This window comes from Daphnia pulicaria, chromosome 7 (assembly GCF_021234035.1).
Source record: "Daphnia pulicaria isolate SC F1-1A chromosome 7, SC_F0-13Bv2, whole genome shotgun sequence".
Taxonomy (NCBI): domain Eukaryota; kingdom Metazoa; phylum Arthropoda; class Branchiopoda; order Diplostraca; family Daphniidae; genus Daphnia; species Daphnia pulicaria.
Window position 1 is genome coordinate 1,269,618 of NC_060919.1, and position 21,690 is coordinate 1,291,307.

The 21,690-nt window shown below is 39.3% G+C and overlaps 3 protein-coding genes and 1 long non-coding RNA gene across 7 annotated transcripts; 1 reads left to right on the forward strand and 3 right to left on the reverse strand.

Moving 5' to 3' along the window:
- Positions 1-6,763: 6,763 nt before the first annotated feature.
- Positions 6,764-8,258, reverse strand: LOC124349715 (PR domain zinc finger protein 13-like). The gene is made up of 3 exons (XM_046800521.1): positions 8,007-8,258; positions 7,091-7,935; positions 6,764-7,022 (listed from the first exon to the last, which is right to left on the reverse strand). Exons 1-3 carry the CDS (start codon positions 8,211-8,213, stop codon positions 6,764-6,766), a joined length of 1,311 nt encoding a protein of 436 aa, XP_046656477.1. The 5' UTR covers positions 8,214-8,258.
- A 1,545-nt stretch (positions 8,259-9,803) lies between these two features.
- Positions 9,804-14,110, reverse strand: LOC124349668. 4 transcript variants are annotated; one of them, XM_046800445.1, is made up of 7 exons: positions 12,810-13,718; positions 12,433-12,689; positions 12,085-12,366; positions 11,049-11,109; positions 10,698-10,754; positions 10,374-10,541; positions 9,804-10,308 (listed from the first exon to the last, which is right to left on the reverse strand). In XM_046800445.1, the coding sequence occupies exons 1-7, from the start codon at positions 13,032-13,034 to the stop codon at positions 9,964-9,966; spliced, it is 1,395 nt and encodes a 464-aa protein (XP_046656401.1). In that variant the 5' UTR covers positions 13,035-13,718; the 3' UTR covers positions 9,804-9,963. The 4 variants fall into 4 exon arrangements, with proteins under 4 accessions (XP_046656401.1, XP_046656402.1, XP_046656399.1 ...); XM_046800446.1 differs by lacking the exons at positions 12,433-12,689; positions 12,810-13,718 and adding an exon at positions 13,853-14,110; XM_046800443.1 differs by having other exon boundaries at positions 12,085-12,689.
- Positions 14,111-14,636: 526 nt separating this feature from the next.
- LOC124349480 lies at positions 14,637-18,055 on the forward strand. The gene is made up of 6 exons (XM_046800128.1): positions 14,637-14,924; positions 14,995-15,553; positions 15,612-15,899; positions 15,967-16,071; positions 16,140-16,274; positions 16,341-18,055. Exons 1-6 carry the CDS (start codon positions 14,901-14,903, stop codon positions 17,534-17,536), a joined length of 2,307 nt encoding a protein of 768 aa, XP_046656084.1. The 5' UTR covers positions 14,637-14,900; the 3' UTR covers positions 17,537-18,055.
- A 2,657-nt stretch (positions 18,056-20,712) lies between these two features.
- Positions 20,713-21,459, reverse strand: LOC124350433. The gene is made up of 3 exons (XR_006920950.1): positions 21,367-21,459; positions 21,137-21,250; positions 20,713-21,059 (listed from the first exon to the last, which is right to left on the reverse strand). It is a non-coding gene; the product is annotated as an uncharacterized LOC124350433 (long non-coding RNA).
- Between the last annotated feature and the right edge of the window lie 231 nt (positions 21,460-21,690).

The following is a 21,690-nucleotide window of genomic DNA, read 5'->3' on the forward strand; positions in this document are numbered from 1 at the left end:
CTTTACTACAGAATAAGTAAATCGATGTCTAATACACCATTTCGTATCTATGGAATCAATAAATTCATAAAGCAAACCATGAAGAAATAGTTTTACAAAAATGGTTCATAGCAATTCTTCCAGGAACTGGGAAACAACACTTTTATGACTTTGAAGTTGCTATAATGATTATTTCACTTGTTAAAACCATTTCTTTATTACAGAATAAGTAAATAGATGTCTAATACACCATTTCGTATCTATGGAATCAATAAATTCATAATGCAATTCACGAACAAATAGTTTTAGAAAAATGGTTCATAGCAAGTCTTCCAGGAACTGGGAAACATCACTTTTATGAGTTTGAAGTTGCTATAATGATTATTTCACTTGTTAAAACCATTTCTTTATTACAGAATAAGTAAATCGATGTATAATACACCATTTCGTATCTATGGAATCAATAAATTCATAAAGCAATCCATGAAGAAATAGTTTTACAAAAATGGTTCATAGCAATTCTTCCAGGAACTGGGAAACAAAACTTTTATGAATTTGAAGTTGCTATAATGATCATTTCACTTGTTAAAACCATTTCTTTACTACAGAATAAGTAAATCGATGTCTAATACACCATTTCGTATCTATGGAATCAATAAATTCATAAAGCAATCCATGAAGAAATAGTTTTACAAAAATGGTTCATAGCAATTCTTCCAGGAACTGGGAAACAACACTTTTATGACTTTGAAGTTGCTATAATGATTATTTCACTTGTTAAAACCATTTCTTTATTACAGAATAAGTAAATCGATGTATAATACACAATTTCGTATCAATAGAATCAATAAATTCATAAAGCAATTCATGAAGAAATTGTTTTAGAAAAATGGTTCATAGCAATTCTTCCAGGAACTGGGAAACAAAACTTTAATGAATTTGAAGTTGCTATAATGATCATTTCACTTGTTAAAACCATTTCTTTACTACAGAATAAGTAAATCGATGTCTAATACACCATTTCGTATCTATGGAATCAATAAATTCATAAAGCAAACCATGAAGAAATAGTTTTACAAAAATGGTTCATAGCAATTCTTCCAGGAACTGGGAAAAAACACTTTTATGACTTTGAAGTTGCTATAATGATTATTTCACTTGTTAAAACCATTTCTTTATTACAGAATAAGTAAATCGATGTATAATACACCATTTCGTATCTATGGAATCAATAAATTCATAAAGCAATCCATGGAGAAATAGTTTTAGAAAAATGGTTCATAGCAATTTTTCCAGGAACTGGGAAACATCACTTTTATGACTTTGAAGTTGCTATAATGATTATTTTACTTGTTAAAACCATTTCTTTATTACAGAATAAGTAAATCGATGTATAATACACAATTTCGTATCAATAGAATCAATAAATTCATAAAGCAATTCATGAAGAAATAGTTTTACAAAAATGGTTCATAGCAATTCTTCCAGGAACTGGGAAACAACACTTTTATGAGTTTGAATTTGCTATAATGATTATTTCACTTGTTAAAACCATTTCTTTATTACAGAATAAGTAAATCGATGTATAATACACAATTTCGTTTCAATAGAATCAATAAATTCATAAAGCAATTCATGAAGAAATAGTTTTACAAAAATGGTTCATAGCAATTCTTCCAGGAACTGGGAAACAACACTTTTATGAGTTTGAAGTTGCTATAACGATTATTTCACTTGTTAAAACCATTTCTTTATTACAGAATAAGTAAATCGATGTCTAATACACCATTTCGTATCTATGGAATCAATAAATTCATAAAGCAATCCATGAAGAAATAGTTTTAGAAAAATGGTTCATAGCAATTCTTCCAGGAACTGGGAAACAACACTTTTATGACTTTGAAGTTGCTATAATGATCATTTCACTTGTTAAAACCATTTCTTTATTACAGAATAAGTAAATCGATGTCTAATACAGCATATCTTATCAATAGAATCAATAAATTCATAATGCAATTCACGAACAAATAGTTTTAGAAAAATGGTTCATAGCAAGTCTTCCAGGAACTGGGAAACATCACTTTTAAGAGTTTGAAGTTGCTAAAATGATTATTTCACTTGTTAAAACCATTTCTTTATTACAGAATAAGTAAATCGATGTATAATACACCATTTCGTATCTATGGAATCAATAAATTCATAAAGCAATCCATGAAGAAATAGTTTTACAAAAATGGTTCATAGCAATTCTTCCAGGAACTGGGAAACAACACTTTTATGACTTTGAAGTTGCTATAATGATTATTTCACTTGTTAAAACCATTTCTTTATTACAGAATAAGTAAATCGATGTATAATACACAATTTCGTATCAATAGAATCAATAAATTCATAAAGCAATTCATGAAGAAATTGTTTTAGAAAAATGGTTCATAGCAATTCTTCCAGGAACTGGGAAACAAAACTTTTATGAATTTGAAGTTGCTATAATGATCATTTCACTTGTTAAAACCATTTCTTTACTACAGAATAAGTAAATCGATGTCTAATACACCATTTCGTATCTATGGAATCAATAAATTCATAAAGCAAACCATGAAGAAATAGTTTTACAAAAATGGTTCATAGCAATTCTTCCAGGAACTGGGAAACAACACTTTTATGACTTTGAAGTTGCTATAATGATTATTTCACTTGTTAAAACCATTTCTTTATTACAGAATAAGTAAATAGATGTCTAATACACCATTTCGTATCTATGGAATCAATAAATTCATAATGCAATTCACGAACAAATAGTTTTAGAAAAATGGTTCATAGCAAGTCTTCCAGGAACTGGGAAACATCACTTTAATGAGTTTGAAGTTGCTATAATGATTATTTCACTTGTTAAAACCATTTCTTTATTACAGAATAAGTAAATCGATGTATAATACACCATTTCGTATCTATGGAATCAATAAATTCATAAAGCAATCCATGAAGAAATAGTTTTACAAAAATGGTTCATAGCAATTCTTCCAGGAACTGGGAAACAAAACTTTTATGAATTTGAAGTTGCTATAATGATCATTTCACTTGTTAAAACCATTTCTTTACTACAGAATAAGTAAATCGATGTCTAATACACCATTTCGTATCTATGGAATCAATAAATTCATAAAGGAATCCATGAAGAAATAGTTTTACAAAAATGGTTCATAGCAATTCTTCCAGGAACTGGGAAACAACACTTTTATGACTTTGAAGTTGCTATAATGATTATTTCACTTGTTAAAACCATTTCTTTATTACAGAATAAGTAAATCGATGTATAATACACAATTTCGTATCAATAGAATCAATAAATTCATAAAGCAATTCATGAAGAAATTGTTTTAGAAAAATGGTTCATAGCAATTCTTCCAGGAACTGGGAAACAAAACTTTTATGAATTTGAAGTTGCTATAATGATCATTTCACTTGTTAAAACCATTTCTTTACTACAGAATAAGTAAATCGATGTCTAATACACCATTTCGTATCTATGGAATCAATAAATTCATAAAGCAATCCATGAAGAAATAGTTTTACAAAAATGGTTCATAGCAATTCTTCCAGGAACTGGGAAACAACACTTTTATGACTTTGAAGTTGCTATAATGATTATTTCACTTGTTAAAACCATTTCTTTATTACAGAATAAGTAAATCGATGTATAATACACAATTTCGTATCAATAGAATCAATAAATTCATAAAGCAATTCATGAAGAAATTTTTTTAGAAAAATGGTTCATAGCAATTCTTCCAGGAACTGGGAAACAAAACTTTTATGAATTTGAAGTTGCTATAATGATCATTTCACTTGTTAAAACCATTTCTTTACTACAGAATAAGTAAATCGATGTCTTATACACCATTTCGTATCTATGGAATCAATAAATTCATAAAGCAATTCATGAAGAAATAGTTTTAGAAAAATGGTTCATAGCAATTCTTCCAGGAACTGGAAAACAAATCTTTTATGAGTTTGAAGTTGCTATAATGATTATTTCACTTGTTAAAACCATTTCTTTATTACAGAATAAGTAAATCGATGTATAATACACAATTTCGTATCAATAGAATCAATAAATTCATAAAGCAATTCATGAAGAAATAGTTTTACAAAAATGGTTCATAGCAATTCTTCCAAGAACTGGGAAACATCACTTTTATGACTTTGAAGTTGCTATAATGATTATTTCATTTTGTTAAAACCATTTCTTTATTACAGAATAAGTAAATCGATGTATAATACACAATTTCGTATCAATAGAATCAATAAATTCATAAAGCAATTCATGAAGAAATAGTTTTACAAAAATGGTTCATAGCAATTCTTCCAAGAACTGGGAAACATCACTTTTATGACTTTGAAGTTGCTATAATGATTATTTCACTTGTTAAAACCATTTCTTTATTACAGAATAAGTAAATCGATGTCTTATACACCATTTCGTATCTATGGAATCAATAAATTCATAAAGCAATCCATGAAGAAATAGTTTTACAAAAATAGTTCATAGCAATTCGTCCAGGAACTGGAAAACAACACTTTTATGACTTTGAAGTTGCTATAATGATTGTTTCACTTGTTAAAACCATTTCCTTATTACAGAATGAGTAAATCGATGTCTAAAACACCATTTCGTATCAATAAAATCAATAAATTCATAAAGCAATTCACGAAGAAATAGTTTTAGAAAAATGGTTCATAGCAATTCTTCCAGGAACTGGAAAACCAATCTTTTATGAATTTGAAGTTGCTATAATGATCATTTCACTTGTTAAAACCATTTCTTTACTACAGAATAAGTAAATCGATGTCTTAAACATCATTTCCTATCTATGGAATCAATAAATTCATAAAGCAATTCATGAAGAAATAGTTTTAGAAAAATGGTTCATAGAAAATCTTCCAGGAACTGGGAAACAACACTTTTATGAGTTTGAAGTTGCTATAATGATTATTTCACTTGTTAAAACCATTTCTTTATTACAGAATAAGTAAATCGATGTCTTATACATGATTTCGTATCTATGGAATCAATAAATTCATAAAGCAATTCATGAAGAAATAGTTTTAGAAAAATGGTTCATAGAAAATCTTCCAGGAACTGGTAAACAACAATTTTAAATGTAAGAAAGAAATTTTTCGTATTCGTGAAACAATCAATATAGCAACTTCAAACCCATTTGCAGAAGTGTTTCATACTTCCTGGAAGAGTTTCTATGAACCATTTTTTCTAAAACTTTTCCTTCATCATTTTTTTTATGAATTCATTCTTCCAATGGAATTCAAATGGTGTATTAGACATCGATTAACATATCCTGTAAAAAAGAAATGTTTTGTATTCGTGAAACAAAACAAACAATCAATATAGCAACTTCAAATTTATTATGCTAATTTTTATTTTTTGTAACATCGTGAAAAAATTGATTATATTAACCTTATTGATGGGTTTTGAAAATGTAAAAAAAAGGTAGCAGAGCGCCAGTTGCGTTAATAAGCGTCTTTTTTCGGCCTACGCCAGCTCATAGAGGTTTTTAACTGTATATGAACTCTTCTGTAGTCTCTGATTTGAGAAACTATAGAAATGAATAAATCTGGGAAAATTCAAAAATTGTTCAGTTAACCATGAAAGACTCATAGTCAATTTATGTAAGGGAAATTTAAATATGGTTTGAAACAATAATTCGTTCTTAAAAATTAAATGTAGCTTATTTTTGGTTCGCAAATGCAACCTTTCACTTAAAAAGAGTTATCTTGTGGTTTTATTGTAGAATAGAGTATTCCACACTGATTCACAATGTTTTTTTTTCTTTTATGAATAATAGGAAAGGTATCTAGCACGAATTGAAAAAGTTTTTGGCTAAATTTTTGAGCAGTATTTTTTAATTTTCTGCAACTACCTTGCAACCTATAACATAGATATTTAGAGTAATCTTGTGTTTATATTGTAGAATAGGCTATTCAACATTGGTTCACAATGGTAAATTCCTTTATTTGTAAAAGGAAATAAGGTTTCAAGCACGATTTTAAAATTTGTTAGGCTACATTATTGGACAGTATTATTTATTTTTTTTTTGCCAATTCAAACTATCACATACAATCACATATAAAGAGTTATCTTGTGTTCATTTTGCAAAATATGCTGTTCCACATTGGTTCACGATTATCAATTCCTTTATATGTGATAGGAATTTATATATGATATTTCCCCTCCCCCATTTTCACCCCGCTTATGAGGGGGCGACAACCCGGGCTGGGTGGGAATGGGAGGGAAAGAAAGGGACAAACACGGTCAATAAAATAAAGTCTATTTTCAATTCACAAATGACTATATTAAATATGACGCAAAAAATCTGAAAATGGAGACTTTTTTTTTAGCTTGTGAAGGTCTTCATTTCAAAGTTTTCCGCGTCTTCCTAGCTTAATCCGTTCTATAGTTACCCACCTTTAAAGTACCCTAATGACCCTAATTTGCATGGAGTTCTACGGAGTGTTCCCAAACTTAAGGATCCATTTTAAAAAAACCCTTCCCTTGATTTATATATCGTTTGATATAAGCGGAGGCCGCTGCTGGGTAAGAAGTGCTGTCGTTTCTTCATTGAATAAATCAATTTGAGCAGACGACAATTGCGGGGGATGATCATCTTATGACTTATGATGTGATGAGCATTATATAGTTTGAAATTTTTTTATTGTTAAATTTTTATACAATACAATTTTTAAAAAAATGCAATGAAAATTTTAATGACTAACAGATGTCAACCACATCTAACTGGTCTTCATCTTCGACATCGCTATCTTCCCGGCCGCTGTTATTGTTGCTGCCGCTGCTGTGACTGCTGCTGCTGCTGTGGGTCGAACTCAACGGGGACGGACAGTCGATCGAATCGGCCGAATTTGGCTGATGCTGATGACGGACGTTTGACGAGTCCCCGGACGAATGTCTCGACTGAATGTGACGATCTAAATCGCGTCTTCGGACCAGCACCTTACCGCACAATTCGCATCTGATGGACATCCAACAATTTAGCCACAAAATCTTTTCGCGCGAAAAATTATACATGATTCAACTCACTTGTAGGGCGTTGTTTTATCTCCCGTTATCCCCACCTGGTGGTGGTGGTGTTCGGCGTGCAGCCGGATGTGTTTGTTGAGGTTACTCGGGTCTCCGAACGGCCTGGAACACACTGGGCACTTGAGCGGCTTGTAGCCCGTGTGTGTCCGGATGTGGATCTTGAGCCCGTACTTGCGCGAATAGATTTTGCCGCAGTAAATGCAAATGTGGCCGTGTTTGGAGCGGCCCAGGTGGCTGACGATGGTCTCCACTTGAGCTGCTGGACTAGGTCCGGTGATACCGGGCCCGGAATGAATCCGATGCTGTTGCTGCTGCTGCTGGTTATTGCCGGCCGCCATGCCGAACGGCGACAGCTGGAACAGATGAGTCGCTGTCGGTTTGCAAATGATATTTCGTGACGACGGGAACTGGACTACTGGCGGCACTTCCGGGCTGGACGAGGCCGTCAACATGTGGAGGACTCTGCTCCACAAGGCGGACGGAGAGACGGCCCGGTTGGAACAATGGAAGAACAGGTGAAGTTTGAGCGGATTCGGATTGACAAAGACACTGGAACATCGGTGACAGACGTATCGGTCGCCGGCCTGGATGTTTTTTGGCACAAGGAAAGGCATTTCGAGACGGGCCAGCATCGACTCGGAGAACCAGAAATACAATCGCTGGCCCTTTTCCACCGGGCGTGTCGTTGTGAATATCAGCGGCAAATGATTGTTGCTTCCGCCGGATTGCTGGGTCACCATGGCGCATTCGACATTTTGCATCCGGCATTCCGTCGCCACTTCTATGGACATCGGCCACAGGTTGGACGACGGATTGGAAATCATTTCACCTTTTCTAAGAGTCACCTGAGAATAAATCATTTAATTTTAATTCATTCGTCTGAAAATTAATACATTTTCATTTCAATTAAAATTACCTTGAACTGTTGGTGATGCGGAATGAAGCGCCGAGGATCGAGGACGATGGTCGCCGACTTGGATTCCGGCAGAATGAATTCTTCCGCCAAGACGGACGGTCCGCTAAGCGCCTCGGGACACCTTCCGCCGGCATCGACGTTACTGTTGATGGTCATCCGGTCGACCATTGACGTCACCGGTTGATGCTGGAACGAGTTCATCATCATCGTAATGCAATAACTGCGACGTATCAGAGGCAAAAAGTCCAACCTTCTCCGGATGCGAATGATCATGTGACTTCCGCCATCGACGCCGACGTCACCGACTATTTATACGCGTCCGGATGAAGAACTGCGGAAAGGAAATAGAAAAAAAGGATCGGAGACTCCGCCCACGCAAACAGCGATTTCATGAAAAGGCCGTCCTGGATGTTGATGATGATGATGATGAGGCACTTGTTATACAGCAGAGCAGCACCGGTGGGAGGCTAAAAGGGAGGGCACGGCCGGTGCTGCTGGGGTTATTATCATCGAGATGTATATAGGGAGCGCGGGTGGTATATAGACGGGGCTGCACTTAGACCAACCCTCCCTCTCTCCATGCTGAGCCCAGCAGTCGAGATGGTGGGATCTTGAACAGCTGCTTTTGTTACACAACACGTGGATTCGTCATCGATAACCATCGGAGGGTAACAAAATAAAAAATAAATCGCTCGAAAAAGATTTTCGTTTTCGGCCTATACAATTGCCGGCGGCATTTAATCATTTTTAAATTTTAAATTCCCGCAAAAATTCAAATTTACACCATAGTTCAGTTAATTTTTTTTTTTTTGTAAATAAAAATATAGAAAGTTATATAATTATAATATTATTCCTTGGTGGTATACTTAATTGATAAATCCACTTTGATGTAGTATATTAGGCGAATGTATTAGCGACGTCAGATAAGACGGAGATATGAAATCTTGACGGGGTATAACAAATCCATCGGCCGACCCCGTGATTGTTTTGTTATTGTGGTGGCGTCGGTGGCGTCGTCAGCTGTTAACGACCCCACCACCACCCCTCCGTCCCCTTTATTGTATACACCATTCATCGGCCCCCCCTCTCCTCTTTCTATATAAGAGGGTGACGGGTTATCCTTGCGCGTATAAGAGGAGGGTGAATGCGATTAAAAACCGCCCTCTTATTTCCTAGTTGCCTTTGATTGCATATAGAGATGTTAGACGTCTATCTCTCTCTGTGTATGTGTACATGCGTACAGCAGGCGCCGTCACCTGGTGGTATTCTCACCCCCTGGCTATATACGATGGGCGGCAGCAAAGAGCCAAGAAGAGCCACTGGTTAGGCACGTAACAGAAGAGGGGGGACAACAAAACGAATATATACAGCACTCAGCGAAAAAGGTTAGATAGTAGGGAAGGCGGAGCCAATCGTTTATGCCAAGCCAAAAAGCGTGAAGAATATCCGCACCACCTGACGTCAGCACCATTCAAAACCGGCGCGCCCTATCATATATTCTATAGCTCTCCACCATCTTATAGTATAGTCTTTACACTCTTGCATTTTCAGTATTTATAGTTGCACTATATATACGTATAGGGGGGGGGGGGGGGATTGTGTCCAGATCTGGGAATGGTGGCACCTGATCCATCCATTATGCATATTTATTCAATCTGGTCCGTCCAGCTGACGCGCAGAGCGAAAGCTTTCTTCTCCGCGTCCAGGCCGCGCTGTTTTAAATATAGGGGGAGAAATAATCAGAATTGATCCTGCTGTGGGTTTGTTTCGTAATAATATTCTGTCTGTGTGTCCAAATGTTTATGATTATCTTGTATTTCATTATTCCGGACGCATAATATAGGTTATAATAGGGCTGTGATTAAATTGCAGTTATAGTTTTTATTATTATTTAAGTAGATTTGAGTGAAAATGAGAAAATTCCAAAAAGGCCAGTGGAATTATATAAGATTAAAAATCAGTCGGTGGCGACGTTCATAAGTTTGGACGTTGTCAGCTCGGCCATTTTCAGTTGCTGGAACTGGATGCGCTGCTGGCGGATCTCCTTGATTTCCTCCTCTTCCAGCATCTCGACGAAGGCCTGCTCCAGCGTCACGTTGACCAGCTGCTCGACGATCGGCGCCAGGCCCGTCTCAAAGTCAGGCAAGTCGCTGAGGATCACCTGCGTCGAATTGTCCTGCGTGTTGCTGTTCAACGAGCTGATGACGTCAGAGGATCCGTTCACCGCCCGGCTCCGCTTGACGCTCTCGATGGCTGGATCGGTCTGGACGCTCGATTCCACATCTCCAGCCCGTCGCAGTAGCTTTGAAATAATTTATTTAAAAAATTGGTTGAAGGTCTTTTATTTTTTATTTAAATATTTAATACCTCTTCGAAATTGCCGTCGGTCTGGGCGGCGCCGTTGTAGAATCGGTCGCCGCTGGCGCCGAAATTATTGCCGCCGTCGGCCACTCCTCGACGCTTGGTACGGCGACGTTGCAGGGCTTTACGCCGGGCGTCGATGTGCCGCCTCCAGTCATCCGTCAAAGGTAAATTCTTTATTCCAAAGGTGAATATTATAGTCAAATAATACAACCATTTTATCATCAACTAAAATTTGTTTACTATATTGAATTAACTGTAAACAAATTTCATTATGGGATACATAAAGAAATATAATTAATTTTTTTTTTTAGATATTTAGGTGCACACCTGTTGGGACAAGACTTTGCTGTAGCCGAAGTGCGGGTTCCACGGAGGCATGCTAATCTTCTCACCGGAATCAATTTAATTTTTGTTTTGTTTTTAAATTTGATATCATTTTCCCGCGCATTCAAAATAGTTCGTGTGAGTGTAGTAGCGCATTCCACATTTAATAAAAAACAGAAATGACACGTACAACAAGTCAGTTCATTATGTTAGCACTTTCTTTGGCAGTTTTAAGCGAATTGCAATGACAACGGACATTCAGGCTTTTTTTTAAGTGTCGAAGCTTTAGCGCCACGCTGATTGGCCTCTTTTTTAATTCAATCGTGAAAATGATTGGAATTCGAAAATAATTACCTCTTGATCGAGCGCGTTCTGCGATTGGTAGCGGGCACCATTTTCCATGGACCTATCATGCCTGCATAGTTATTGGTTGAATTGTTTCAAATGATGAATTTAACTTAATTTTATTTACAGTTCATTTTATCTGTATATATAGGCACATTGTTTAGTTTTATTGTTTGTTTGTTCTTTATTGCCGGTTTAATTGGCGTTTGATGGTCTCCTGCCGTGTCGTCGGGTGCGCTTCAAAATTTTTCCAGCGGGAAATTCGAAAAAAGAAAAAGTTTGAAGTGCGTAGGCGTGGCTCAACTTTGATGATGAACAACAACAACAACATTAAAAGAAAACCCCGCAAGGTATAAACAAAAAAAAACAAAAAAGTTTCGATATTATACTAGACTCCAACCGAGGTAATGATAAGCATAAGTTTCGAATGGGCGGATCCCCGTATTATTTCGGTCACGCAAATTGTGCAATACCCATCCCAGATAATCCAATAATAAGAAGATGACCCAATAAATAAGACCAAAAAGGCAAAAGAAAATGAGTTAGCCAATAATATCGACATCAGTCACCGGGCAGCAGCCCGGGTGGCCTATTAATAAATTTAGGAATAATAAAAGACTACGCCGCTCGCTGTTCTAGAGAGAGACACAGACTGTATACGTTGGCGGTCGCCATGGCAACCTCAACACAGCCTTGAATGAGAGATGGAAGTTGTTTGGATTCCAAGGCAAACATGTAACAATAAAGCCGAGGACACGCAATGTCATGTAGCGCCCTCGTTTCTCCTCGTTCGATTATTCGCAACCCAAAAGCAACTGCACATTTTGTTGAGTTCCGTTGCCATCACATCGGGCCGAATCTCCACCCCCCCCCCTCCCACCCCCCCCCCCCCCAAAAAAAAACGGAATGGCGCGGTTTTCTTCCCCATCAGAAATAGACGGAAACTTCGCGTGACGGCCGATGTCGAAACCAACTGATCAATCCCTGGCAATCATTATTTGAATTTGATTTTTTTAGCGCGGGAAAATTTAAAATCGCTACTTACGTTGACTTGTAGTTGGTGGCGTACCCGACGTTGTTGTATCCGCGCTTGATGGCCGTCAAATCCCAGCCGCTTCCGCCGGCCAGATTGACCCGGAGAGAAGCCGAGCCGGGCCCTCCGCCGTGGTATCCGTTGGATGAGACGCCTTGGCCGGCCAGCGAGAAATTGCTGTTGCCGGTGTTGCGCTGACCGGGCCTCATCTGCTGTCGCTGCTGCTGCGGCGGGAACGGTGCCGGACTGGGCGGCCGCCCGCGCTGAACCGGATTGTACTGCTGAACCATGTGGCTAAAATCGTCATATCGATTACTCAAACTGCCGCCGTTATTGCTACTACTAGTGCTGAACACCGACGGCGTGTAGTTGGGCGGCAGGGCCGGCTCCGGGAAAACGCTCAGCGGGCGGACGACGGTGACGAAGCGACGCTTTTCGTCCACATTGTTCATCGCCGGCGGGCTGATGAGCGAGTGCATCGTCGACTGCCTCGACGGCTTCTTATTGCCGATCCTCGGCAGCTTGTGATTAGCGTTCACGCCGCCCTGATTGTTCATCACGCCGGTCGTCTCGGTCTTTGAATTGCGCTTCCTAATCGCAGGCCGGCCTTCTTTCTTCTGTACTTTCCCCCCAGTCAAATGATAACAAAAATTCAAATTTCTCTATCGCAATAACTCGTATGCGTAAATCTCCCTTTTTGGCTAATTTGCAATTCAATTCTCTCCAATAAATCTGACCTTAGTTGGCGACGGCTGAGTTCCTGACGTGCTGGACGATGAGTAAACCTGATCGATCCCGCTGTCGGCGTTCGAACTACCGGCAGCTGAATTCCTCCACGAATCGAAAACCTCCAAGACTTCGGACCGGCTAACCGGTGGACTCAGATCCGTCGGCAGTTGCTCTCCAGCCAAATCGACAACGTTTGTTGCTTCCGTCGCGAACGAACGACCGCTAAAGGACATACCTCGACGGAATGAACGGTTATCTAATCAACAATGATTCTATAAAACGGGAGGGAATAGAAAGAGAGGCGACTGGATGGAGAGTCACTCCGGCGGAGACTGTCGTCGCCCAGACTAGGCACCCTGGCATCTTATATCATTTCCATTTGATATGATTATCCTGACTTGTTTGTGCTGTGTATATGTAGCCGGGTTTCACGTTGCTATAGCGGGAATAATTAACGAGACGACGGATACACATCCCTCCCACCCGTCAGCTGATTCTCTGCCTTTTATCGATAGTCGATCCACAGTGGCTGCTGCTCGGTATATCCTTGATGAATTTTTCAATGAGGTGAGTCGATATCTACACCACAATATGTCGGTCGACCGGTAAACTTTTCTCACTGGAATAATGTCTGAGAGAAGCCCAGCACAGCACACCAAAAGATGAATGACACTTGTGCCTATTTGGTCTGGATTCACGCACCTTTTTATTTAGGCACATCGACACCTGGGAATCTACGCAGTAAAAGACGACAGACTCGCCGGGAAGACATCACTACGCAGTTATATAGTTGAATCGGGTTGTTGCGCATGCCCGCGATTCCGGCGGAGGGGGTACCACACACAGCAAAAGGTCTAGATAAAATGCGACTTGGATGGAGCTATTTTGAGACATGCTGGCGGGATAACGTAAGTAAAGCGCAAAAAGACGAGCGGAATTCCCCCGCATTTCGCACGGATTAATTAGCGATACTATCCCGACGCCAGGTGTGTCATAACAACCAAACAACAAAGGAAACGATCGATATAAGATAGTATGTATGATGACTCACCTGCCGCCAGATTTGACGGGCGGCAAGGCCCGGTGGATGGCCGTGACTGGATGATCGGCGCCACTCTTATCCTGCGAGCTCCTGGTTGACGCCGTCGAGACGCTCATCCTCTTCCAAGTGTTTCAGCAGCAGCGCCAAATCAATAGGACGAAAGAAATTCCCGGAAACGGTGGAGTTTTACAAGGGAACAAACAAAGTTAGAACGACACAGAGCAATGACTGACGAGTGCTGGACGAAGCCAACCCCAAACGACGACCTATAGCAGCAAACTCTAGACGTCTAAACAGTGTGGATTGGACGCCATGGAAACGCCAGCTCAGTTATTTTATTTTCTCATTTTTTTGTATTTTTTTTCTACCCCGTACAGCTGAGTGAGTCATGCAGCGCCAACCCCATCAGGTGTGTCTGCAGGTATATTTATCTAGTGATGTATAGCGTGTCACGGCCGTGTTACACACAGAGGGGATTGAAAAAAATTACAAAAATAACAAAAGTAAAACTATTCCGGTAGAGCCAGGATTGTGATAAGGAAACTTTAGAGCCTACCAATTCCGGCACCTGGGCCGGATCGATTCCTGCGTGACGTAAGTAGTGGTTGGGGGAGGCCACAGACACGCGCGAATGTTGATTTTCTGATTTTGTGATTATGATTTGATTATTTTTTAGCGCGGGCGAAAATATTGGAAATTCGCCACCTACCGAGCGAATAAAAATCTCAATCGATTTGATTTCACCTAGTGGCCAAAAAAGGTAAAATAAAACATTTGACAGTTCCATCATCTCGGTAAATGTTGACACACTCGATGCAGTCGATGGTTCAAGGTGATTGTGTCGCACGACACGTTAAGTGATGTAATTGCAGTCGTGTGTTTATACCCGAGTGAGAAAACGTGACGACGGCTGAAAGGCGAATAACAAGAATTGACTCATCGATTTTCTTGTGATTTTACTTTCAATTTGACATTCAAAAGTGGACGGTATTCATGTGGTTCATTTCGCGTTCGTTTCGTGTCGTGAAATTTCCAGACGATTAGTGAACATCCAGCCATGGCCAAACTACCGAACGAAGAGGTAAATCAGATCAAAGTTAATTTGCCAAATGGATTGAAATTAATTGAGTCAATTGTTGTGGTAAATACAGGAGAAGACTTGGCTGAAACTTCCTGGTATGAAATCGGGGCCGTTGATTTACGACAGGCAAACCGGTCACGTTTACACGTTCCCCGATTTCAAGTGCGCCGATTCGCAGCTGTTCGCCACCAAGATCCACTCGTCCCGGTGCGGATACTTCAACAAGAGGGTGGAGCCTGCCAGCCACTGCACGGCGATCTGGAAAAAAGGCGATGGCCATCACAAAGGACACGGCCCACCGGGTCGAATCGAGATGGAACTGATGGCCTTTTGGTGGCAGGTCGTCCTCTACATGCTGGCCAAGCACAGGAACAAATCCGGCCAAGATGTCGTGGACATCGTCTACCAGGAATGGCCGTTCACCATGAAGAAAATCTTCGTGCCGATAGAACTGGCCACTATCATGCGCTCAACGTTGGCACGGTACAAGAAACTAGCCGACGCCGGGCCGCAAAGCTCGGAAGGAATGAAGCGGGCCATTTTCCTGAAATCCCATTACCAAATGGCGCTGGACACTTTCATATCCGAGCTGAAGAAAACCAAAGACTGGTGGGGACCATTTGAAGAAGGTAAAAGATCTGAACAATTTCAATCTAACCGGATAAAAAATTTTAAAATTTTAAATAGGCGGAACACCCCGTCTGTGCTGTAACATCCAAGTAGCGTTCACGAGAGAACCGGAAGCTGAAGATCCGTTGGAGAGAAATTCGAGTCCCATGTCGGACGGAACTTTGGACAGGGAAATGACGTCGGATAAGGACTTGACGGCCGAAGTGGACCAGTTCGAGAAGTCGGTGGATCCCGAAAGTTTGACGGGAGTCAAGCTCATGCTGGAATCAGTCCGGCTGGAGGCGGAAAGAAGAGGGAAAGAGGCAGACCAGTTGAGGAGAGCCCTGGCTTATTTGAATTACAGCAGTAAGAAATGTTTTCCAATTCTATTCCTGTTGTAATCAAGCTGATTGGATTATTTTGATTTCGGCAGTCGTCACTGACGGATCGGAATTGACTCAGGAGAGGATCGATGAAATCATCAAAATTGGAGAGATGGCCGAGAGGGAAGGAATAGAACCCGGATACTTGATCAGCAGTCAGTTTTTTACCTCAGAACTATTCTATCGATTTCCATTTGTAATGATTGAATTAAATATGTAAAAGGTAGTACCGAATCGACCGATGAATCACCGGAGAAAGTTCCAGTTGCCTCCGCATTCCGGATGAATTTACTGGCCGATTCAACCAACGACACGCTACAGTTTCCGCTGTACACATCACGTCCAGTTATTATTGCCGGTTCGTGCTGAGTTGCATAACATTACGGTTGATTTCGGTCATCTATCATTTTGTTTCTTTTACCAGGGCGTCCGTCCAACAATAATGGAACACCCGTTGTAGTAACCGCAACCGGGGAACTAATTCAATCGAGAATCGACCGAGGAGAAACCATTCAAACTGTCAAACAAGTTCGTTTCGCCGAGGAGCTGGCCAAGACATCCGAGAAAATCGGCAGTCAGAACGAGATGGATGTGTACGCCGTCCCGCTCACGAAATCCACCACTGAGTCGAGCTCAACTTTCGAGCGATTCGTTTTCGGTCAAGCCGACGGCCAGGTGGAGCGACGGACGGTCCTGGTGTTGGGCGCCGACGGTTCCGGCCAGACGAGATTCATCAACGGAATCATCAACTTTGTCTTCGACGTCGAGCCCAGCGACAAGTTCCGCTTTCAGTTGATCGACGAGCAAGCGGATGCCAACCGGACGGACTGCATCCACATCTACGACATCCATCACGCCAGAGGCTTCCGTGTCCCGTATTCGTTAACGATCATCGACACGCCCAGCTACGGCACCAGAAACGCCGAGAACTTGGAGCTCTTCCGGGACGAGAAAACGGTGAAATTGTTCCTGGAATTCTTCCGAGACGAGGCCGCAATCAAGGAGCTGGACATGATTTGCTACGTGATTATGGAGGCGGGCGTCTTCAACTCGGCCCTGTCCATCTTCAGCAACGACGTCAAGGAAAATATCAACTGCTGGCAGCCCAGCGACTACCTGGGCGACACCAGCAAGTGGCAACAAATTCCCCGGCGCTTCGTTTCCGTCCTGTCCAAGATGACGCCAAAGTCGATGGCCCTGACCCAGCAAGTCCTGGAGGTGATGGAGCGGCTGAAGGAGTCGATGGGCAGTCTTCAGCCAATTTTCCGGATACGATCCGCCAAGATCAAAGAGATGGAAAATGCCAAGCTGACGGTGGCCACTTGCGAATCTCAAATCAAAGCCAACGAGGAGAAATTGGCCGACGGCCAGAAAACGGACGACATTGAAATCAAATGGACGTGCCTCTTATCTGGGGCGCAGGATCTCCTCGCTTGCCTGCAGCTGGATCTCGACATGAACAAAAATGAAATGCTGGAGCACTTCGTGACCGCCCTTCGCTGCGTCCAGCAGCTCAAGAAGAATTCCCGCCGCAACCCGTTTATAACCCAAAAGCTGTGCGATTTTCTCTACGAGATCGAGCAGCAGTTGAAACTGTGCCCGACTGACGACCAAAGTTAAAACAATCTCAAGTCTGTAACGTTTGGAGAGTTTTGCGCTAATCGGAAAATTTAAACCCAACGAAGTTGTTTTAAATTTACCCCAAGATTCTTTTTTTCAAAACTAGGACCAAAATTTCTACCTCATTCGTCATGGACGACTCAAGAGTTCGCTAGTTTCATCAGTTTTAGATTCTGAGCTATTAAATGGCTTGTCCAACCCAATGGGGGAAATCAGCACAAGTCAAGAAGTTAATTTGATTTTAATTCTCACGTAAACAATGAAGATGACATGTTAAATACTGTATTGTGCAGAGTTGTGCAAAGAAATGCTTTCGTTAAAACAAAAATTCTTGCTTATTTTAATTAGCTGCATCTAGAGATCTGGCCCTAGGTGCGGCTTTTAGCTGCTTTGATGAAGACCCAGGAACTGTGTACAGTTAACCATAGAATGAGATTTTTCCTAAGACCAAAATATGTTCCTCCTTCCCGTCGTGGATGCTGTCAGCAACTTTAAAGAACTTAGGGAGTATTTTTTTTGAATTACTCTTTGTTCGAAAAAAAAAAAACCAAAATAAAACATACATGTTTCAAAAATCGAAAAAAGAGGTTTTATTCCACAGAATTGTTCTACATACTTTTCATTTTTGAATGCGTTATCAAAGCGATAGATAAATTGAATTTACACAGGGACAAGCGACGTTGACGGTGAAGCCAGTCCCTGGTCCTGTGCTCACCATACTGCAGTCAGATGTCTCGGGTTTAAATGGGAAGTTGTCCAGCCCCAGGCGGCGTGAAGAAATATACAGCACTCGAGGAAACATTTTCTGAATACCTTTTCCATGACGAATATCCCAGTCGACGATGTGAATTCTAAATTATAACATTGTAGAAAGGCAGTTTAGTAAATTTCTTTGCTTAAAAATCTATTTGAGTGTACCTTTCTAACTGATGGATCTCGATGGCATATTTGGCTGCCAATGCTACGTTGTTGAAATAGCAGAATCCTGATGCATTGTCACTTTCCGCAAGGCAAAAACCGACAAAAAGACCGAGAGAGACATATTTTTATGGCTAATTTAATTATTTTGCTTTGTTTGCGCTTTCCTAGATATGTTGGTTGATGGCCTGACTCTTCCTAAGTTTGGTTACAAAATTTGCGGTAAATAAGAAGTGAAACCTGATGATAGCAGTGAACGATACAAAAACATATATAGTGAGTTTTAATCCAAGTTGTTCCGTTGGTCGGCTTATTATGAACATACCTTTAAGGCTTTAATCAGTTAATTTTTTTTTTTTTTTTTTTTTTTTTTTAGGTTCATATTAGACGCTTTGTGACCGACGACGGACGACGTTACCACAAACGGTGCGCTATCAGTTCATTGGTGCGGCGGTACTTTGATTACTGAAATGGCAAATTTTAACTGCTGCATCTCACTGTTTGTTCGACGATCAAGAGTAATTCTTGAACTCTAGATTGCGTGATATGTTTTTCCTAACATAGAGTGCGAACCATTTTAAAGAATTTTTTATTTTTTCTTGTTTTTTTTGTAGTACTACTCCGAAGAAAAAAATTACACTACTCACCAAAGAGAAAAAAACACGTTTGTGTTTACAAAACCAAAAAATTTCGTAGTTTTCTTAGCCAGAATTTTCTAGATCATCGCTTTTCCATTGAAATGATCACAAAACCCAAAATATTTCAAATTAAATTTTAGAATGTTGAAATGAAAATTATATCACGCCAAAGGGTCACAAAAAAGGGAAAAAAAAGTTTCGCCGCAATGCCATCTAGCGGTCAAATATGGAACTACATGCACAATTCCCTTTTCTGGCCCCACAACGCGGAATTTTCTTGCCCAAAAACTAATTGATATCAAATGTTGCTTATTCATCCTTCTATCATTTTCAAAAGGAATTTTTAAAATGATTTTAGTTGCTTGAAATATCACGATTTTTGTGACATCTCAATTTGGAACGATTTTATTCGGCGTTGTCGTTTGCATTATACACATTTTTTGCTTCGCAGAAATTTCTAAGATAAAATTTTTTAGAAAAATGAAAAGAAATAAAAATAAAACTTTATTCAGTCAACCATGTCTTTCTTGGATGTTAGTCATGTTATTTCAGACATGTTTCAGTGTGGATGTTACATGAATAGAATAATGATGAGATGTTACTTCTCGCTTGGGTGATTTCATATGAAAACAACCAAAACCTGTGGCGAACATCTCACGGATTTGATAGCGACCACTAGAATTTTTATTTTTATTTTCGTTTTGATAAAAATAATCCTCGAAGGATTTTGAAAAAGAATTGTGCGTTTGCCTGTCGCTAAGATATGAATTTTTCAAAAGAAGGCTTGACTGTATTATGTTGAAAATTTAATTAAGCATTTAAAATGCGTTGATTGAAGGATTTTCTATCAGATCACGCTTCACGTTTTACTGTTTTAAGACCAATGGCGACTAAATCAAAGGTGGCGCTACCTTTTGACGCTTAATTTACAAAGTGTAAAAAAGCTAAATTTGTTCAATAGATGGCAATACATTAGAATCGTAAGTTGTAATTGGCAATGCTGTATATTTTTCTGCAATAAACCACAGCTGATTTTAACAAATGATCGAGAAAAGAGCTCTTGTCTCAACATGATGATGGCGGGCAGGCGTTCCTACGAGTTTCTCTGATAGCATGTTCAGGAACTTGTACTTCAGCTATCGATTTACTCTTGTTGAAGAGATAATCTAAGAAAACATGAAAATATTACAATTTTTTCTGAATGATAAAACAAATATTAAGTTTCTGATACCTTTACAAAATTATTAAATCCTCAACTATCTTTTGTCGATAAAGTCCGAAAGCATCCACTGCTTCCACACATATCTTTTTGGGACGAGGTTTTTCACTGTCTTCACTTCCTACTGTTACCTAAGAAAAAGTTCAATCAGGTTTTAGCTGAGAGGAAACTGGAAAAACACACTTCAATAGTTAAGCTTTCTTCTGCATTAGAATCATCATTGCTAGAACCAGTTCTTTGCAGAACAGCCTTGAAGGGGCTTGAAGCCATTTTTAGTTATGAAAAAGGAAGATCGAGATAACACCTAATTCCAAAAGCACAAAACCTTGGTTTAAGCCAGTTTTTCTTAACAGAACGATAAAACCACGAAAAGCAGTTTTCAAATGATGCAAACCTGCAATTTATTTGTTTTGAGTTGTAGGAGGAAAGTTCGGTTGCTCCTTGCTCGACTTCGACACTCGACAGTTAGGAATTATTCCTTGGAATTTGGAAATTTGAATTTGAAATCCCGTTCACGAGTGTCTTCACTTATCATGCCTACTATTTTTTTTCTAACTGATCCTTTAAATTGACCAATTCGACCAAAATTTGGAGGGTGTTGCCCGTCAATTGTATTTTCACGGGAGTACAGTATTGCTTACGTTTGGGGCTTGGCCAGTTGTTTCTTTTTGTCCTTTAAGTAATTGTTTTCTCCAATGAGTTCTTCAATTAAACTAATAGCTTGAGAATTACTACGGGCCAAATGTTTCTATACAATAAAGAAATATTTATGAAGTTGGTGTATGAAGTTGGTGGTTGGTGTAAATTTTTAAAAATTATTCATACCATCTTCTCCTGGTTTGAATCTTCCTCATTTGATGCTGCAACAGCAGGGTTTTTCCTCATCGAATCCATTCTCTGTTGATTATCCAAGTGTTAAAGCACAAAGGAAAAAAAAACCTACAGTAATAGGGAGGTAACAAAAAATTACTGCTGCACATAGAGTATAAAAGAATAGCAATAGCACAAAAAGTGCTGGTAAGAGAAATAAATGATAAGCAGATAAGGTCAGGCACAACACAAAAGTAATGATTCTAAAATACTTGTTGGATATTCTTGGAATGAAATCAATTACTAAATCACACGCAATGTGATGAAAAATGAAAAATAAGCAAAACGGGGTCAGCATTGAGCATTGACTGTCAGAAATACGAAAGGAAACCCTCCTTTTTGCTTTTTTAACCTTCCTTCTTGCTCGACACTCGACTGTCTCGACCGTCTCGACAGTCGACAGTTGAATCAGTTGGGAAGTCTTTAATAAAAATAAAAATAATAGAAATACATTTTTTATGTTCTTTTTTAATATAGCTTTTACAATAAACGAAAGTAAAAATTTAAAA

Bases quoted from the DNA above. Each gene is read 5' to 3' on its own strand.
- LOC124349715 (XM_046800521.1), bottom strand. From the start codon at position 8,213: ATGATGATGAACTCGTTCCAGCATCAACCGGTGACGTCAATGGTCGAC. The intron at 7,936-8,006 runs GTAATTTTAATT...ATTTATTCTCAG, and splicing joins CGCATCACCAACAGTTCAAG to GTGACTCTTAGAAAAGGTGA. The intron at 7,023-7,090 runs GTGAGTTGAATC...GATGTCCATCAG, and splicing joins GATAAAACAACGCCCTACAA to ATGCGAATTGTGCGGTAAGG.
- LOC124349668 (XM_046800443.1), bottom strand. From the start codon at position 13,034: ATGTCCTTTAGCGGTCGTTCGTTCGCGACGGAAGCAACAAACGTTGTC. The intron at 11,110-12,084 runs GTAAGTAGCGAT...ATAACTATGCAG, and splicing joins GCCACCAACTACAAGTCAAC to GCATGATAGGTCCATGGAAA. The intron at 10,755-11,048 runs GTAATTATTTTC...TCCGGTGAGAAG, and splicing joins AGAACGCGCTCGATCAAGAG to ATTAGCATGCCTCCGTGGAA.
- LOC124349480 (XM_046800128.1), top strand. From the start codon at position 14,901: ATGGCCAAACTACCGAACGAAGAG. The intron at 14,925-14,994 runs GTAAATCAGATC...TGGTAAATACAG, and splicing joins CCAAACTACCGAACGAAGAG to GAGAAGACTTGGCTGAAACT. The intron at 15,900-15,966 runs GTAAGAAATGTT...TGATTTCGGCAG, and splicing joins GGCTTATTTGAATTACAGCA to TCGTCACTGACGGATCGGAA.